This window comes from Numida meleagris, chromosome 2, assembly GCF_002078875.1.
Source record: "Numida meleagris isolate 19003 breed g44 Domestic line chromosome 2, NumMel1.0, whole genome shotgun sequence".
Lineage (NCBI taxonomy): Eukaryota > Metazoa > Chordata > Aves > Galliformes > Numididae > Numida > Numida meleagris.
In genome coordinates this window covers 62,149,357-62,167,886 of record NC_034410.1, presented here as the reverse complement: position 1 = coordinate 62,167,886, position 18,530 = coordinate 62,149,357, and the positions used below count along the sequence as shown (strand labels likewise).

Genomic DNA, 18,530 nt, shown 5'->3' with positions numbered 1-18,530 from the left:
GCATTCTACCCAAAGAATCACTGGCAACTCAGCAGGTGCAAACCTCTTGAAAGCAGCTGAGTGGGCAGAGAAAAAAGTAACAAAACTTGTTTGACTTGACTGCTTCTGCTGTTAACCTGAAGGTACCTATATAACCTGGTTTCTGTGTGGAACCTGGGATGCCTGCCTGGTGGGTGAACTACCAATAATACAAAACACTTAAAACATGTTACACATTTAAACTATTCTCAAAATTTTCTTTAGTTTTAATGCTGAAAAATGTAGATTTTCATTTATCTGAATGGCCAGGTTTTTTTTTTTTTTTTTTTTTTTTTTTTTTTTAAGTATCTGGTCTAAACTGGAACTAGTTTGTTTAGTGTAACAGACGCCCTTGAATTTCTCATTCCTACTCAACTCTTCTCCATAGCCTTCCTGCATTACATCTAATTTTTTCTATAAATCAGTTGCCCAATTATAAGTCTATGCAAGAACTGCCCTTATAGATTTCTGAAGCTCACCTGAACTCTGACTTCTCGCTTGAAGTTACTCATGCAAAGAGAGTTAAGAATCATCAGTCTGTTTCTGATTTATCCATCACAACACTTGAAAGTCTGCTTGAACATGGCTTGCTTGCAAGTGAGGGCCATCCTGCTATTAAGGTGAAAAAGACAAGTCAAAGTGGGGTAAGTGTAAGATTCCACTGAACACATACAATTATTGTATTTATTTCACTGTTGAATTCTTCTGTTGCTGAAAGGTTGTCATGCAGTACTATCTCACCATATGGCAACAACCTCAAGTCCTAGAGGCACATACTTAAAAGACCATAACATGTCAGGCCCCTTGAATAAATTAAATAGAACAATTATGCAAAATAATAATACTGCAATGATGAGATACATTAACAAATGAGACTGTCACTGTTTGTGAAATGCCATGAAAATAAATTCCACACATCACTGTGGCCATCATCATCATCAAACTGTGAAGCAACAGAAGTAAAACAACATCACAGTATTTACTGTGCCCTTCAGCAACGAAAATTTTCAGAAAAGAGAAGAGGTTGCAAGGGAAGAAAGTCACTTTTAGTAATATTCAATAACAGTGTAACAAATTATTACAAAAATAGACTAGCAAGATTTTTTTAAGAAAACAAAACAAAAACCCCACAACAGTGTGAGTGCTTACCCATGCTCTCTTTTAAATAGAGCATCAGCATTCATCTGATAGAGCTGAAGTACATTACAACTCATTGGTAAATAACATGAAGTTTCATCTTAAAAACGTACCTCAAACAATTCTAGGCCAAGGTACATTTTCATACTTTCATTAGTTTTATTACATATTTCATGCATAACGATCAAGGGGTATTAGACAGAAAGGAGTAGCATGGAGGAAATCAATACCATCTGCTTTTCTCAGTCTTATCCCTGAAGCAAAGCATCTCAATTCATCTTTCTTTGCTTTTAACTCTCTATTCCTCTTATCAATCAATCTACACAGGAGAGTGAAAATTGAAATGCTTCAAAACAGCAGCTGTTTGGGCAAACAACCACCCAAGCCCAGAACAAATACCTCATACCAACCACATTCTACGGTGAAGCGACCCGTCAACATGTTTGACTTGACAATAGTTTCCTTGGTTTTAAAGCAAACTTTTTAATTAAAACAAGAAGTGAATGTGGAAGACCAGCTCGTTTTTATCTCAAGTATTTTCTTTCCCACCTTCTTTTTAGGACCTTGAAATGTGCAATCTTTCTTACGTGGAAATAACATGAAATGATAGCACATGCAGAATCCTGATAAATGCTAATACTGTTGACTAATTTGAAAGAAAATGCTTCTAGAGCCTACATGAAAGTCCATAAAATGAAGTAGCATGTGAACTAACCTTAATTCTTTTTTTAAACAAACTAAAGACTTTCACAGCCAAATTAAGACTACAGTTTTAAAATAATTTATTCAGTCACATAAATACTTTGTAACATTTCCATGTTCCCTTTTTCACATCCTTGGCACACAATATAGCTCTTAACTTTTACAAAACTAGTGTAAACATTCATGGAAAATAAAATGAAAAGAGGGACATACACAGAAACTCAATAAATAGTAAAATGAGTGAGTCAAAGGAAAATAAGTAATTCTCTCCTACAAACACTATGTAATTACAGTCAAATGCTGAATTGAAAGAATATTTCATCTTTAAAAAATAGTGAATTAAAACTCAATTCCCATCTTTCTGTCATTGTTGCTTTTAATCAGATACACAATAAAATTCTGTAGCTAGTTCAAATTCTTGAACAAACAATAACAATTCAATGGAACTGTATTACTTGAGGCATCACCAGTTTTGGTTCACAGATAGAAGGTTACAAACCAGTATTTGCAAGGCAGTGGTTTTGGACAATATAACTTCTAGGCTCCCAAATACCACTCCAACACAGTATTAAAATTCTCCTTAATGAACATTAGTATACAATCTGTTCTTGATAAAGATGACATTAGTCAGATGTTGTCGGACACCCGGATAATGCTGAATGTGGTTGAACCAGCGAGATACATTAAGGTAAGTCTCCTTTTCTTGCACAGTGAGGTCCACCTGTGTGGGAAAGAAATAAAAGAACCAATAAATTGCATTATTAATACTATAAAATGTGATGAGATTAAATAAGTGAACAGTTTTACAGCTGATTTCAACTTGCAGAAAAAGCTGTTACTGTCCAGCAGTGTTCTACCTTAATTTCACAGATAAAGATTCACTGCCCAAAACATGCGTCCATCCTCAAATGAGCACATCTGTAGAATGGAAAATATATTTGTATGATATACTTAGAGGTGGGGGAAAGGGTGTTAGCTTGCTTGAATTTAACCAGTCTATGAATCCATATAACACTGAGGAGCAGGGGACAGTTCCTCAACTTGCACAAGTCTCGCACGCTTTTACTCAGCAAGTGGTCTTGCCTCACTGGCCAAGTGCAGGGGGTATTAAAAGTTCAGGAACTAATTTTGTCAGGCCATCTCAGACTGGACAGAAAAGAGGAATGTTGTTTTCTTCTTTGAGCAATAGTCCTACAATAGTTACCAAGAAATGACACAGCACAGGGCTCCACTGTTCTAATGTGGTAGCTAACATTATTAGGAAGGCAATGATACAATTCTAATTACTATGGTAAAATAAACTGAAAGATAGCGATAGGACAAGAGGGAATGGTTTTAAACTGAGACAGGGGAGATTAAGGTTACATATGAGGAGGAAGTTTTTCACTCAGAGGGTGGTGGCGCACTGGAACAGGTTGCCCAAGGAGGCTGTAGATGACCCTTCCCGGAGGTGTTCAAGGCCAGGCTGGATGTGGCTCTGGGCAGCCTGGTCTAGTGGTTGGTGACCCTCCACTCAGCAGAGGGGTTGAAACTCGATGATCTCTGAGGTCCTTTTCAACCCAGGCCATTCTGTGATATGATTCAATGATTCTATGATCTCTGTACTTTGTGAAAATATTTAAAATTTTATCACTCACTCCTATAGTTAAGTTCTATTGTTCCCAAGTTTTCAACTCAAATCACTCATTTGTTTAGTGTAACGCAGAGTTAAAAAGCCACAAGCCAGGATTATACAGCTACTCCAACAGCTCCTTGCTATTGGAATGGTGGGTAATGTTAATGAAGAGCTTCCAGTCTAGTTTTATCATAGGACTGACCAAGTAAAGTTATTTATGACTATGTATAATCTATACTATTCAAAGTAATATGAATTAAAAAAAGCAACAACCTTGAAGATTCTCTATTAAGACTTTTATTATTTGGGTTTCTTCCAAGCAAGCAAAACTACTTCCATACTGTATCACTTGTATTACCTTTCCTTGATTACTAATTCCAGATCTCATTCCTCTGGAACCAAGGTAGTGTATCAACTTAGACAACAATCTGCTTTTCATGTTAACCTACTACATTGAGTAAGCTTCAAAACTACAAAAACTATTAGTAACAAAAGATGATGTTCATGTTAACTACCCTATCTTGTCTCCCCACACAGCCACATAGCATAGGATTCATCTCACTTCAGCTAGCCATCGAGATACACTGATTCACCTTAACACCTGCAGTTCTAGCTGAGCTAGAAACTTAACAGGGCTTAGCAGCATTACCCAAGTGGAAAAGAACAATGCTGATAAGAGGAACAACTCCAGAGTTTTTAGAGGAATTACAAACAAAAAGTGGAAGCTATTAAAATGTAACACTGAGTGCTTTTTTAATTAAGGTACTTAATAAGCTGCCTGAGGTTCTTCAAGCACGCTACATTCAGGACAAAATAAACATGCACGGCCGTTTAGAGGAAGATGCTTCCGATCACATGCAGTTTGTTGTAATTAATGACAGCGTGAAGTTGGTGCTTGGTATGAAGCTGTAGAAGCATTTACAGAACAACACAGAACACAGAAAGAGCAATATACACCCAAAAATTCACCTAACACTAATATGTGTCCTCATTAGCTGCAAAGTATGAGCAGGTACCAAAACACTAAGTTCAGTGATTATTGTACACTACGTATTATAATTAGAATACCTTATTACCAACATCCATAGTGAGTAAGCACTTGGTTACAAGAGCGTTGAAAATAAACTTCAGATTTGGCAGGAGATGCATTTCTTCTCCTTATGATTTTATACTGGTAACCCTCCAATCCTCACATTTCTTATATATAAATCAAAAATAATGCCTGGAAAATAGTCCTCCTCCATTCTGTAGGTACAGTGAAAAAACATCTGAAGGGCTTCACAGACAGGTACTCCAACAGTAAAATCCCCTTCTGTACTTTGGGCAGAACATTCAAGATTTTTTTGCTTATTTACATAATGTATTCTCCGTGAAGTATATTAAAAAGCACTCTGTGGCATGCTCTATTTTTTACTCAGAACATAACTCTTAGGTTAATTGTTTAGAGATCAGTTCCATGGCATTTTTACAACGTTTTGTTAGATGAGTATTTTCTACTCTTCCTCATTAAATTAGATAATTCCCCCAAGTTAAGAAAGGCTGCTGTTCTGCTGTTAAAATAATTATTTGCTATTAAAGCAATTATTTCAATAGCAAAGAAGCAGACACTCAATTTGATGATTATTTTTTTAATCATGAGGAGAAAAAATAAAAAGCCTTACTCCTCTACCACAAAGCTGACAAAGGATAACGAAAGTGGGCATCACACAATGCAAACAGAAGAGTTTCTAGAAGGACTATAAATACACCAGGTTTAATTATATTTGCTTTCAGTAGCATTGGGGATGCAGGCAGAAATCCCCATGCCTATACCCTGCATATGTAGGGGAAAGTCTAAAAATACCTGTGTATACCTAGAGTTCTTCAGCATAAAGAGAAGGATAGATACTACCAGTTTTTAATTTAGCCTTTAGATACAGAGGTATAGGTGGGAGTAGAAAACAAAACAGCTGAATCCAGAATTCTGTAAGATACAGCTAATTTCACATGGTTTTAACTCATTTTCTGCTGTTAGAGGAAAAACTAAGAATTAAGGCACCTTTAAAGCTTTATTTTTGTAATTTAAGTACTACTGTTAGCATAATTCTTTAGAACGAAAACCTGTTATCCAGGCTTTAAGATAAGTAGTGTATCAATGAATATTAAAAAAAATTATGGCAATCCATTAATTACTGGAAATGTTATCGTGGAAAAAATAACAGGAAAATAAACTACTAAGGCAGTCTTACTACATTCCTGTAAGAGTAGCTCTGACTTGAGGAGCACATCTTTCTTTGTTTGATAATAGATAGTACTAGACTTGACCCCAAAATTTTGACTGAGAATTCTATTTGTAGATATATAAATTTCACCCCTAAGTTATTTCCCAGTGCTCATTAAAGAAATTTTAAATTCAGACATACAGATCTGAGATGACTACTTTGGTTCTGCCTAAATAAGTATAAAAAAAGTAAGTCAGATCAGCCCTTGTATTGATTATTTCTAATATACATTTTTAAGCAGCACTTCAAGCTCAGTTCTATTTACAAATTAAAGCACAGAGAAAATTTTAAGAACAAGTTCGTTACCACAGGGAAATTTAATGCTTACCGATTGTATCAGTTATCCTCAAGCACTGTTTCCTATTCTATATTTTCTTCGCAATCCAAGCTTTAACCTAGCAGAACTTCACTGCTGATCATATTCATCTACAGAAATATTTGAGTAATCCACATGTCTAAAGACAAGAGTGTTCATATGTGCTAAGGGACATGGTTTAATGGGGAAAATATTTGGGGTAGGTAGATGATTGAACTGGATGATCTTGGGGGTCTTTTTCAACCTTGGTAATTCTGATTCTATATTAGACACATAGAGAAATGGAATTACATACGATGGTGTAAGTCACACCAATTTAAAAAACGTATTGGACAGCTAGCATTAAACATCACTCTTTTTGGGTATTTGTGACCCATACCATGATGAAGAACGGCGTACATGATTTATTTAGTCAATTTGAATCACAAATCAGATTTTCTATTGATTTTTCACTGACAAGATTATGTAGCTTCTAGAACCCCACCTGGAAAATTAGGGGTGCAAAGCAAAGGTGGAAGTTGGGAGGATTACAAAGATTCATTACCTATACATAGAAACGCTAATAAAAGAAGATGAAGGTAAAGAACTTAGTAGTAAGAGAAGGTGGGCTTAAAAATGTTTCTAATACCACGTGTGTGAGATGGTTTCAAAACTTTCAATAATGCTCAGCCCATGCAGTACATTCATGCTATGTCACTAGTACGTAAACTATTTTGATAACGCTGTCTGTTATCCCATCAAAGGCAGGGAGATTAATCCTAAAGGCCTTTATCAGCAACATTTTCAAATCCATTTTATAGACAATGTGTCGCCACCTCTTATTTTAAAGGATTATAGAAGACAACTTATTTTGCATAAGGCTCAACTCAAACAGCGGTGGATATGAGGAACTGCTTCCCCGGAACGCATCACATTAAAAGATGGAGCAGCTTTCCTCTCCACCTAAAGCTTGAGGCACAGAAGCAGTTCTGAAAGTACTCTCTTCTCATTACAGGAGAAAATAAAAATAATCACAGGATTCAACAGTTCAAGATACCTTATTTCCACAGTTAAGTTCTAACATTAATCAGTTTTAAAGCCTTAAAAAATATATACAATCTAGCTAATCCCTAGTGAGCAGCTTCTGATATTTCTCTATTGGATAGCAACCCCATTATTTGCCCTTTATACCTTTCCGAGTCACAAAATTATCATCTTCTACAAAATCAAACATTTCAGAAGCAGATGTTGTACTATAAACTTGTCCCAACTAGTGTCTGGATGGTTGCAGGCACCCAGGAGCACTAAGTCATTTGTTTTTACCATCTGTTCTATTTCCCAAAGCAATAACTTGTATCTTTTCTTCTTGATTAGGTGGTCTACTCTAGAGCAAACTCTAAATATAAAATATGCTTGATTTTCCCCAGCCTAAGGTTTTTTTTTTAATGTCTCATTTGAATTTGTATTCTATTACACTACGCAGTCATATTTTTAAAGAATTCTCACACATCTATATTGCCATATAATATGTGAAAGGTAATCATTTGATGTACCAGTGAACACATCTGTCCTTTACAAGGAAAATACGACTCAAGTATAACTTCAACATAAGATCTCTTCCATTTTTGGTTATATTTCATTACCTGATCTCTTCCCCTGCCTCCTCTCTTCAAAGTCCCTTCTGAAGCATAGCATTCTAGTACTCCGCCTTTGTTCGTGTAAACCAACAATTCAACCAGTTGAACCTTTTCCCCTATTTCCTAATGTAAAACTCACTGATTTTATCCTCTAGAGACTTTGGCAGACTGTTTGGTTTGATCTGTTTTGTAGTGTTCACTCCAGAGAAAGAGCACTCATTTACAATCACGTTCCAGTCACGCAAATACAACCAACTTCTCTTATTTGTTTTCAAATTACCTCTTGAGGTTCAGAAGTGAGGTGGAACAATTTACAAGCACTTCTCAGTAAACCCTGAGCTACATATGAAGAACTTCTACATCATTTTCATTCAGTAAAACCCCTTGCTCCCCACTCCAAGTACCAGCTCCCCAGGTTATTTCCATATTCTGTAAGTTATCAAGTCTTATCACAAAGTCTTGAAACATCAGTGACATTTTAGTGTGGCTGACACTTCTATGCATTCATCCTTCAGGTACTTGATTAACGTGCATCTTCCATAGCACCAGTAGTACTAACAATTTTAGTACTTTTAGTTTTGACACCTTTAAATTTCGTTTATCGATTTCCCCCATAATTACGTAAACTATCATGTTTCAGAAGTCAACAGGTAAGACTCCAGATAGCTAGAAAAAGAGGGGCAGGTATCGTTCTCATGCCACACAGAGGAAACTAAAGCAGTACAGACACAGTACTACAGGTAAACCTTATTTTCACAGATCCCTGGCTAAATGTAAAAAAGGTAAAAAATGAACACTTACAGGCAAATTATATTTGAAGATCTTTGTAAGAAATATCATTTTTTTCCATAATTGACATTAACTAATTCAGTAGATCAATGTACAGCAATAAACTGCCCTTTACATAAATAAGCAATTATGATAGTTGTATGTAAGTTAAAGTAAGGCGAACAGCACTTACCATGACGTGATGCAATCCATAGTACATCAAAATATCTGCTAAGGTAAAACTGTTTCCTGCAAGGTAGACTTTATCTTCAAGGTGTGTGTTAAGATCCTAAAAATAATAATTAAGAAAATGATTGTACTGCTGACTTGGTATGACAAAACATTAAGGCAGTTGTTAAAAAAGAAAAAAAAAGAACTTCCTCTGAGATCACGCATATACTATGAATGCCAGCTTTAATTTATCCAAATACAGTAAAGGAGAAAGACATAAAGACGAAAATTTCTAAGAAGTGTCAAGATAAAAATTCTTGTCCCTTCAACAATCAGAATTCAATCTTGCAGTGTTTGTCTGTACACAAATTGCTAGCCAGCTTGCTGCTGTCTCATGATTTTTCGTTTCCCACTTACATCCACCCAAATTTTTGTAAATACAAACATGATTTATTTTCCTCATTAAACTGACCCACAGAAATACTTTCACATCCAACTTCTCCAGGCTTGAAATTACTGGAATTAAAAAAAAAAAAAGCCAGTCACACATTTTCTTGGCTAGTACGTATGACTCATAAGAGCACAGAAATTCTTGAACTATAAATATGCAACAAGTGAGAAAAGCAAAGGTATGATGGTGTAGGAGACGTGTTTCAAGCTCATTCCTGAAACTTGACACAAAATTAGCTGCTTCCATTTGACCTCTGCTTTTATTAATGTTGAAATTACCAACAGCAACTCATGTGACTGTCAATTCAGTCACTACAGAAGCCCATACAAAGGAGCACTGCTTCAGAAGTTTAAGCATATCTCCCTGCTCAACAACTCCATGTTATGTGTTACAAGGCTGCATAGTAGAGGGCTTCCATTCGAGTTCAATGAATAAATAGTTCAAGTCTGTATTACTGAAGGAGTTTATTACATACGCATTCATTCTCTGCAGGAAAATAGAAGGCTGACATCCACTGTTGCTCAACTGTATTGTTTCTGAAACACAGGTACTGCCTGCCAGCTCTCTCTTCACCTGTCCTGAAGTAGTCTCCTCCTTTTCTCCACATCTTACCTACTTCTCATCCAAGTCATGCATCTTTGTGTCCTCTGCCTCCCTCTAAAGAAGAAAATGTAACAGCCAGCAGATTTATTTTAATCCTAGAGGTAAACTGGTTTTGTTGCGTTCTCTTCAGAAAAGTAGGAAAACAGCCTCCCACCTTTTCCTTGTATGAGGAAATTTCCTGCCAATATTCCTCTCCTGGTTGGGAAACAAACAAGAAAACAAAACTGCCCCAAGCAAACAAACAAACAAGCTTCTAGTAAATGCACTCCTTTTTGCCCAGAGGACTCCTTCCAGTTTTCTTAGACCATATTAACTTACTCCTGGAAACAGAGGTAAGAAGCTTAAACAATGTTTTTCAAAAATCACCCCAAAAGACTTATCAGTCTCAACTACAGCATGTTTCATTTTAAGGGAAGAATACGGGATGTATTCATTACTGTTCATTACTGAACATTAAAAAAATAGATTTAGCCTTAAGTGTATTGCAATTCTGGTTCCATAATTCTGCTTTCACAAATACACGGACATATCCTACAGTGCATACATATAGAAAAAACAGGAAACACTGTCACTTGATAATATCTGACCATACGTTTAAATGTGGCAAGTCTGACTCCATTACGCAATATCCTTTGACAGCCTCTTTATGACAGGAGTCCTGTGCTTCCTGATATTTAAACATCCAAATGTCTGCTTTGATTTTCTTTTATTAGAGCAAATCAAGGAAAAAAATATTAACCTCTGCATAGTTAAAACTCTGTACGGTCATTTGCCTCTGGCTATGTAGCTATTTATTTATTTATTTTTAAGACTGGTTTACTGCTTTGTTCTTGATAGTTACGTCTCAAATTACTTTAAACACGTAACTACAGTTCTGTTGAATTTTATTCACTTAATAAAAGCGCTGTTAAAAATAAAAAGCTCACAGAGTTTTGCTGACTGCAAGTCAGTATATATGCTGCACTGTATATTTGTAAATTCTCAAAGTATTAATAAGAAATAACTTTGAAGTAAAGGTAGCCATTAAAGTGTTAACAATTATTTATTCTAATTAAAATTTTATCAAGTCACTTAACTGGCAGTTTGACAAATGTGGGTTAGCCTTGGATAAATCAGCATTGGTTTTGCAATTTTGTTTTGGAATACATATATTCCTCCCGTAAGACACAATAAGATACTGATTTCATACTGTCACTTTCAAAGTCAAGTTAATTTTGAAACACCACAGTACATTTTTTTCCATGTGCACTAGGAACACTTAATCAATCTTGCCTCATGTGTTATATTTCCCATAGATTATTATGTTGCTGGTTAATAGCCAGCTGCGTTAGAATTCCTGAAAGCCAAGCCTTCTTAAGTGACTGCAGTATTAAATTGGAACAGTCTTGTCAGAGAGAGATTAACCAAAATATGAACGCAATACTCTATTTGAATTTCTATTACAATCTAGAAATTCAGGTCTGTTAGCTGTTATTTGTGTCACTGCCTTTCATGTACTTAATGTCACTACTTAAATCAATTATGTATTTACAACTCTAATAGCAAGTGATTGACATAGTCTTGCAAATCGCTCGTAGCTAAATTAACTTACTGGTGCAATCCTGCAGGAACCCCTTCTCAAGTTTCAGAAATATTTAAGGTATAACTGCAGTTTACCGTAATAATATGCACTGAACAACTCCAGAGATTCCAATTCCAGTTTTGGGTACGAGAAGGAAAAAAGCAAGAGGAAAAAAACCCAAGATGTTGCATTATTTATGGCCTCACTGATGGATTTCTGTACAGACATTCCATGATAAAAAATACCCTGATGTACAGTGACAGCTCAACACATCCCATACAATGCACATCTTAGTGTTGCTTACTCTAGCTATGAAGCACAACTGTCTGTAACCTAGTTCATCCATTAAGATAACCAAAGCCCTTCGATACCACAAGTTGAGACACAGTCCATCACGGCATCTCAGGTAACTAACAGCTGCCTCTCACAATGACTCAATAGCTTACAAGGGATCTAATCATACTCTAATGACATTTTAGATGATATTTCGTCCATAGAAGCGTTAGCATAGAAGAAGCATAGAAGCTGGTATACGTACTTCCTTTAAACATTCCTTCAGTCAGCAATACTCACACGGTCATCTCCACCCTAAATGCTTTTATATAGCACGATGTACAGAGAGAGCTGAATACTTAAATATCTCAGGCAAGTCTTGGGCAACACAGAATCCAAGAAGAGGATTCTACAGCCCTATCCAAGAAAGGTACAACTTCATGGTTAGGGGTGTACCCTTATTTTTAGATCTGCTGCAAGACACTTATCTAACAGACAAACTGTGAACTAAACCTGGTCTGGAAGAGTATTACGTTCATCATAATGTGATTTCTGCAAAGGACAGAAGAAAGATAGCTCTCTTAACAAATGTTGCTCGAATAATTAAAACATAATCTTTTATGCCTTCAAGCAAACAACTTCCTGGCAGTCATAGAAAAAAAAAAAGAAGAGTGAAAACAGGCACAAAGTCCAAATAATGCTTGCTGGACAAGCTTGTCAAAGTGGTTAGACAACTCATTTAGTTAGGTATCTGTTGAAAAACAGCATGCAAGAACCATGGGTTAGTGCCATGGACAGTGTATGCAATGTATTAACCTACTTACACAGTGATAGAAACCGTAATTTTTCAAACAAGTACATTAAACAACAACTGAAGCTTATAACAACTTATTTAATGATTTCTAGTTGAACTCCATGATTACACCCAGAAAGCACAAGAAATTAGGACAGAATTAGCTGCAATCATGGAACATTTTTTATATGAGATGCTGCAAGTAGTACGCAAATTCTTGGTTATAATTATTCTTCAGAGAACAGTTAGATTAGAACTTTCTGCAACTCCACGGAAGCTTTTCTGTGAAGTCTAGTAGAAGCTCCCAGTTATATTTTGAATAGAAGGTATTCCAAACCCCCAAAATCAAGTTTTCAAAACATAAAATTGACAAAGCAGAGACATTCAGATCTCATGAATGGAATTTATTAACACTCAAGCAGAATCTTGGAGGCATGAGCATTTCTCAAAAGCTCTCGGTTCTTTGGCAGAGGAGCAGAAACCCTACTTGGTATCAAGAAAAACTCAATAATTTAGAGATTTCCCCCTACTCCTCATATGTAATTTAATTTCCCACTAATTAAACAACATTCAGTTGATCAGAAGCAAAGGAAATACTGTCTCATCCTGTGGCAACTGAAGTTAATGTAACACATCGGACGTGATGTCATCACCATTACTGACAATAATTATTTCTACACATCTGTAGAACAGCCCAGAGGCATCACTCCTGTTTATTTTGCCCAGTACAGGAGCTCAACCAGATTTGGACAAAACTTTCAAACACTTTCACTGACAAGTTCTAAACTGTAAGGCTTTTGCTCCAAATAAATTAAAAACCCTTCTTGAGATGGTCTGCTTGGCAATGGTCTTCATGTCAGGTAACAGCTTTAGTCAACATATCCGTAAGAACAAGCTTAAGAACATTTTCTTAAGGCTAACAAAAATAAAATCTCTCTCCAAATTCGTGAACACCACACTAGTTATTAATTGATGTTTTTCAGAGCCATATCTCCTCATTTAAGGGTTAACAAGAGGCAGCCTAAAGTTTACAGCAGAAGCAACTGAACTGTTTTTGGCACAGCTTATTATAAATTGTGGCTCTAGGCTGCAACTATCCCAAGACTGCCATTGATTATTCCAGACACGTCGTAAAACTACAGTCTCAGACTTGCCTCCCTATTTTAGTTCCCCCCCTCCTTTCTTTTCCCTTCTCATACTCCCTTTTGGCATAGTATACTTTAATGGTAGGCTGCCTCTTGTTCTGATTAATCATGGTGGCAAGAGAACAAATTAAAAAAAAAGTTAATTGCTACACTACGAAATTATTAGTGCTGGAGCAATTCCACAGTAGTTTTGCATCAAGATAAACTCTGGCCATTCAGCATCTGCTGTGAAAGAAAATCTGCAGAAAAAAAATGTAAGTGCTCTCTAGGATATATATACATATATATATATATATATCTACAGGCAGTCAGTGTAACTTCAGGGGGAAACTTTCTTGGTAATGAAGTTTTGTTTGGAAATAATTTATCCACATATCTGTCTTAGTAAAGTGCATTTTCTGGACTGTCAGTGCTGCTAAGGGCAAAACTGAAAAAGAAAAAGAAATACCAGCTTCAGCATGAAAACATATCTGGTGTTACTACCCAATGCAGTTCTACAAATACTCGTGGGTGCAATGACAAAGCAGGTATCATCATTTAAGCCACTCAGACCTTAAGTCTTTAATTTTTGTGAATTAAACTAACGGCAAATCCTTCCAACACACCAATTCTTTTGTTTGGATGCTGCCTAACAGATTAGGAAGGTAATCTGCTACCAGTGTGATGAAGCTCTGTGTAGCTGGACTGTCTTCTATCAAACTTTATATATAAAAAAAAATGTAGAAAGGTATCTCCAAGGGCCACCTCACCCTCCTGTTCAAAGCATGGCTAAACTTTAAGTTAAATCATAATTAGTCCATGCCTCCTTCAGTTGAATTCTTAAAGTCTCAAGGGATAGACAGCACTTTCAAAGAGATATTTGTAGAGTAGCTCTGACTGTAAAGGTTTTGATACCACCTACACAGAGGATAAAATGAGTGGTGTTACAAAAAAAAAAAAGCACACTAGTGCTTAACCAGTGCAAGATATCCCATAGATAAAATGAGACCAAGGTAACTCAGTTTATCTGAGGTGTAAGTGAAAGAAATGATTCCTTAGGATGCTCACCAAGTCAGTCTTTTTACCAGGCATGATATTCCAAGTCCTCAACATTTAGGATGCTGTCACTTTGAGAAGGATAATAAATTACTAACAAGGTATTGCTTTGGCTAATAAATTATTAACAAGGTATTGCTTTGCACCATTTCAAAACGTAAAATTTCCTTCAGTTTCAAGCAACACAAAGTTACGTCTTGACTGCTGCTTCAGCAGTCTTTCTATCTTTGGCTTGCTGCAGTTCTACTTGACTAAGATCTGCCACACCTAACAAAAATCAGACACATTAAAACCCTGCTATTCTGAAGTACAGTCACTCTAACGCCTAGCAACTCACAAAGCTATATCCAAACCAAGACTGATCAAAAGCAGCACTAAGCATTTGGTACTTTCTATTTAAAATTGATATGTTTCATATACACTTGGTAAACAAAGCCCTCAGTACTTAAAAGCATAAAGCAATTTTTCTCTTCAAGCTCTGCTCCCAAAAGATGGCAAAGATTCTAATTATCAGTCACAAGGAGTAAGCGGCAAAATAGAATACGCTTTTCAATCTACTCCCTGCCATCTGGCTGCTCAAATAATGGGGTGACCCTTGAGATTTTCGTTTTTGCTTCCACCTGTCTTAGAGGAAGGAAGCTTAAGAAAAAAAACTGAGTACAGTTGACTGAAGCCTCCGTACAAAGCAGCTTAATTTGAAGATCAGTTTTTGCAGATTTGCAAAACCTGACGGTTTTGTTTCACAGCATTTCACGTATCAAATAAGGCAATATTATGTATGGACTATATTCCAATTACTAAATCAGGAGGAAAAAAAAAATCTGTATCCACACAGAGTTATCTTGGAATACAGCATAACTTGTTTGTAACTGAGGTTTTATGAAGATAGAAAGAAACTGGTGCCTTACAAGACTAGAGACAAAGCCATTAAACAATCTCCATCTGGAATGTTCTAGGTAGTTCACAGCATTACATCCATAAAACATGGTAAGAGTTCAGCTTTGTGCATTTTTTGAGTTTGTTTTCAGTAGCCTTTTATTTTGTTAATAAAAATCAAAAAGCAGAATGAAAGCCAGCACTGAAAGATACTGTCAAGTCTTCACTTATTAATCACTTGCTTTTACTCACATTAGCACTTCGATATTTTTCAAGGCCTAATCTCTCCAAAACGCATTGGCAAATTAGAACTAAGTAGTCCTTACCTTCAGAACTGTTCTTATATCTTCTCTACTAGAGCGTCTGTCTACTTGAGTCACTCTGTATTCCAACCACTGATGAACCACAGCTTTCTCCTCCGCAGAACTTCCAAGCAGTTGCTCTTTCTTAGCCTGTTTAACTAAGTATGAAGCTATGGTAATTAATCCTGTCAGACCAGGACCATTGTTTGTCTGCAGAACAGGAACCTACAAAAGGAAAAAAAAAAAAAAAAAAAGTAACATTATAAAACTCATTCAGAAAAGTAGCCTCTTTGCGAGCTTAACTACTGTTTCTTTATAGTCTCTCAGAAGACTTTAAAGCAATGTATCAATTTGTAAGCATTGAAGCTAAAGGTAATAACATCAAAAGGAAACACATACGTTGTATTTTTACTTTTTGGGGTGGTTTATTTTCAGTTTTTACAGACTATATATTCAGTGTGCATGTGGACAACCCAGAACTCCTTTTGTTCAGTACACATTTATCACAAAATAATCAACCTGCACTAATATTAGCGTTAACTACTAGAGTTGATCTGACAATGTCAGAATGCACTAACTGAACTGAACTAACTGGTTCCAGACTCCAACTTAAGTTTCCAGTTCCCACCACAACAGCCTGACTCAGTAAAATGCTTATACATACTTGCTGTTCTATTGCCAAATACCAGAACAAGTTATTAGTTCACCCACATCAGAAAGGACAATGTAACACAAACCTTTAGCTTTAACTGCATATCCATGAGTGATATCACCACGTTAAAGTGACATTAACCGTCACAGGGAAAGAGCATTAATAAGTCTTTATAATAATAAAGCATAATACATCTAATACAAAGGTATACAACTTAAAAATTTCGGTATTTTTAGCTACAGCAAATTAAAGATACCTATTATCATAAAAGCTGATTATATTTAAGTTGTGAAAAGAAATTACTTCTGTTTTATGAAAAAACAGAAGACAACTATTAGCACATAATTTTTGAAGGCTATGTACTGGAGTAACAAAACCACTATTAACAGCACAACAAAACAAGCCCAACTTCATAACACGGTCCCCATCACTGTTTCACAAGCATTGCTTCAAAGAGAAGCATCAAAACACATAAATCACTCCAAACTGAACGTATTATAGGCTTTTGGAGCACAGAAAAATGATTAGTTGGTTTGCCTCGAGAAGCTCCTTCAGAACATACAATTAATAGAACAAGTATTACCAATCTTTTAGAGCAGGAAAACAAACTAAACCACTAAGAGTCAGAAATGAAATGAAAGAAACAAAACCTCAGTGCAACAGCCTAAAGTTTATTCATTCATTCATGGTACCAAATAACAGAAAGTTACTGAAGTGCACTATTGTTTCTAAAGAGTATCATACCATACAAAAGACACTGTCTTCAGATTTAATAAATGTAATAACATGCAAGTTTGATATGTAGTATTTATTTTGCAGTTCTACCTGGAGTCCTTGACTATGCATTTTTTTCACTGAATGTGCAATCAGAAAAGTGATGGACAGGCAGATTTCATGACTCACACCTTCAGACTAATGCTTTACAGTCATGGCATTGAAACAACACTTGGACTGTTAACTAATTAAGGAAGCTTACTACATTTGAAACCAGCGAATGGACATATCGCTATTCAGCAGAGTAATCATAAGAAATAAATTAAGTGAAGGAAAAAAAACACGTACGAAAGCAGAAAGGAACTGCACAGTTGCTTTTCTCTGCTATTCTTCTCAGAGAAGAGCCGTGTGAAGGCTCCACACACCTCCCCATTCCCTACCCCCACTTTAGTTCCCTCAGGCCTCCACTGCCTTTCAAACAGCATTATGTAAGCTTCAAGATGTCAAGACATCCACTTTAAAACGAGCAAAGTTTTTACATGTAAAAGCTCTCTGCTTTAGATGCATGTCCAACATAAAAACCCTACGCTGTTAACACAACCTAACCACCCCAGCCCAAATATAACTGCACTGACACCAGAAAAACGCAGGCATAAGGAGAGTGCAGTACGTTTTAAGCCGACATCCCTCCAACGAAACACAACGACCCTTTAACAGAAGAAGGGAAAAACTCCCGGGACGTGTGAGCGACAGCGATGCGCCACAGCTAAAGGAGAGCGGAGAAAAAAAGATACGGGAGAGGAGGTGAAAGCGCAGGACGGAGGAGAAGCCGCTGGAACAGGGATAGCTGAGGGAAAGGACATTCGCGCGCCGCTGCCCGTTCCCAGCCGCATCCCCTCCTGGCTCCCTTCACCTGCCGCTCCCCCTGGGCGCCGTACTTGTTCCCGCTCGGCAGGCCCAGCGCCTTCTCCAGTAAGACCAACTCCTCAGCTCCCGGCCCCAGCCGCGCGGCGGCCGCCATCTTTCCCGGAGAAACACCTGGCCGAAAAGGACCAGCCGCAGCCGCCACCTGCCAACAATCGCTAATCCCATTGGATGACAGGCCACCACGCCTCCCAAACAACCATCGTTGCTATTGGACTGAAGAACTCAGCCAGCCAATTAGGCGCTTGGCTCAAGTCCACGCCTGCGCGGAGCCAATCTGCGTTCTCAAACGCCAGAAGAAGCGTTCCTGCGGCTCGCTAAGTGCGCATGCGCAAAGGAGACCGCGCGCAGACGTGGCCGCGCCTCATTTTGTAGATTGAGCATGCGTCGGCGGGGGAGTGGGGGGTGGTGATGGCGCTTGGGGCTGGCCCGGGAAGGGAGATGAGGCAGTGCGTGGAAGTTTGTGAGGTGGTTCGTGATGTGGTGGTGTACGGAGCCGGGCTTGGCGTTTGTCTGTCCTTTCACGGGTGCACGCTCAGCGGAGCTACGAGGCTCAGCCTCTTCCTTACCCGGGACGGGATGTGTTGGTGGATCTGT

General features: G+C 37.3%; 1 protein-coding gene across 1 annotated transcript; it reads right to left on the bottom strand.

The window, feature by feature from the left end:
* On the bottom strand, positions 1,623-18,080 carry EEF1E1 (eukaryotic translation elongation factor 1 epsilon 1). Its single transcript, XM_021388655.1, has 4 exons — positions 17,923-18,080; positions 15,668-15,868; positions 8,627-8,722; positions 1,623-2,578 (listed from the first exon to the last, which is right to left on the bottom strand). Exons 1-4 carry the CDS (start codon positions 18,028-18,030, stop codon positions 2,438-2,440), a joined length of 546 nt encoding a protein of 181 aa, XP_021244330.1. The 5' UTR covers positions 18,031-18,080; the 3' UTR covers positions 1,623-2,437.

Excerpts from the sequence above, each read along its gene's own strand:
- EEF1E1 (XM_021388655.1), bottom strand. The coding sequence starts at position 18,030 with ATGGCGGCCGCCGCGCGGCTGGGGCCGGGAGCTGAGGAGTTGGTCTTA. Across the intron at positions 8,723-15,667 it reads ATATAAGAACAGTTCTGAAG|GATCTTAACACACACCTTGA; the intron begins GTAAGGACTACT and ends TATTATTTTTAG. Across the intron at positions 2,579-8,626 it reads ATGGATTGCATCACGTCATG|GTGGACCTCACTGTGCAAGA; the intron begins GTAAGTGCTGTT and ends TTTCCCACACAG.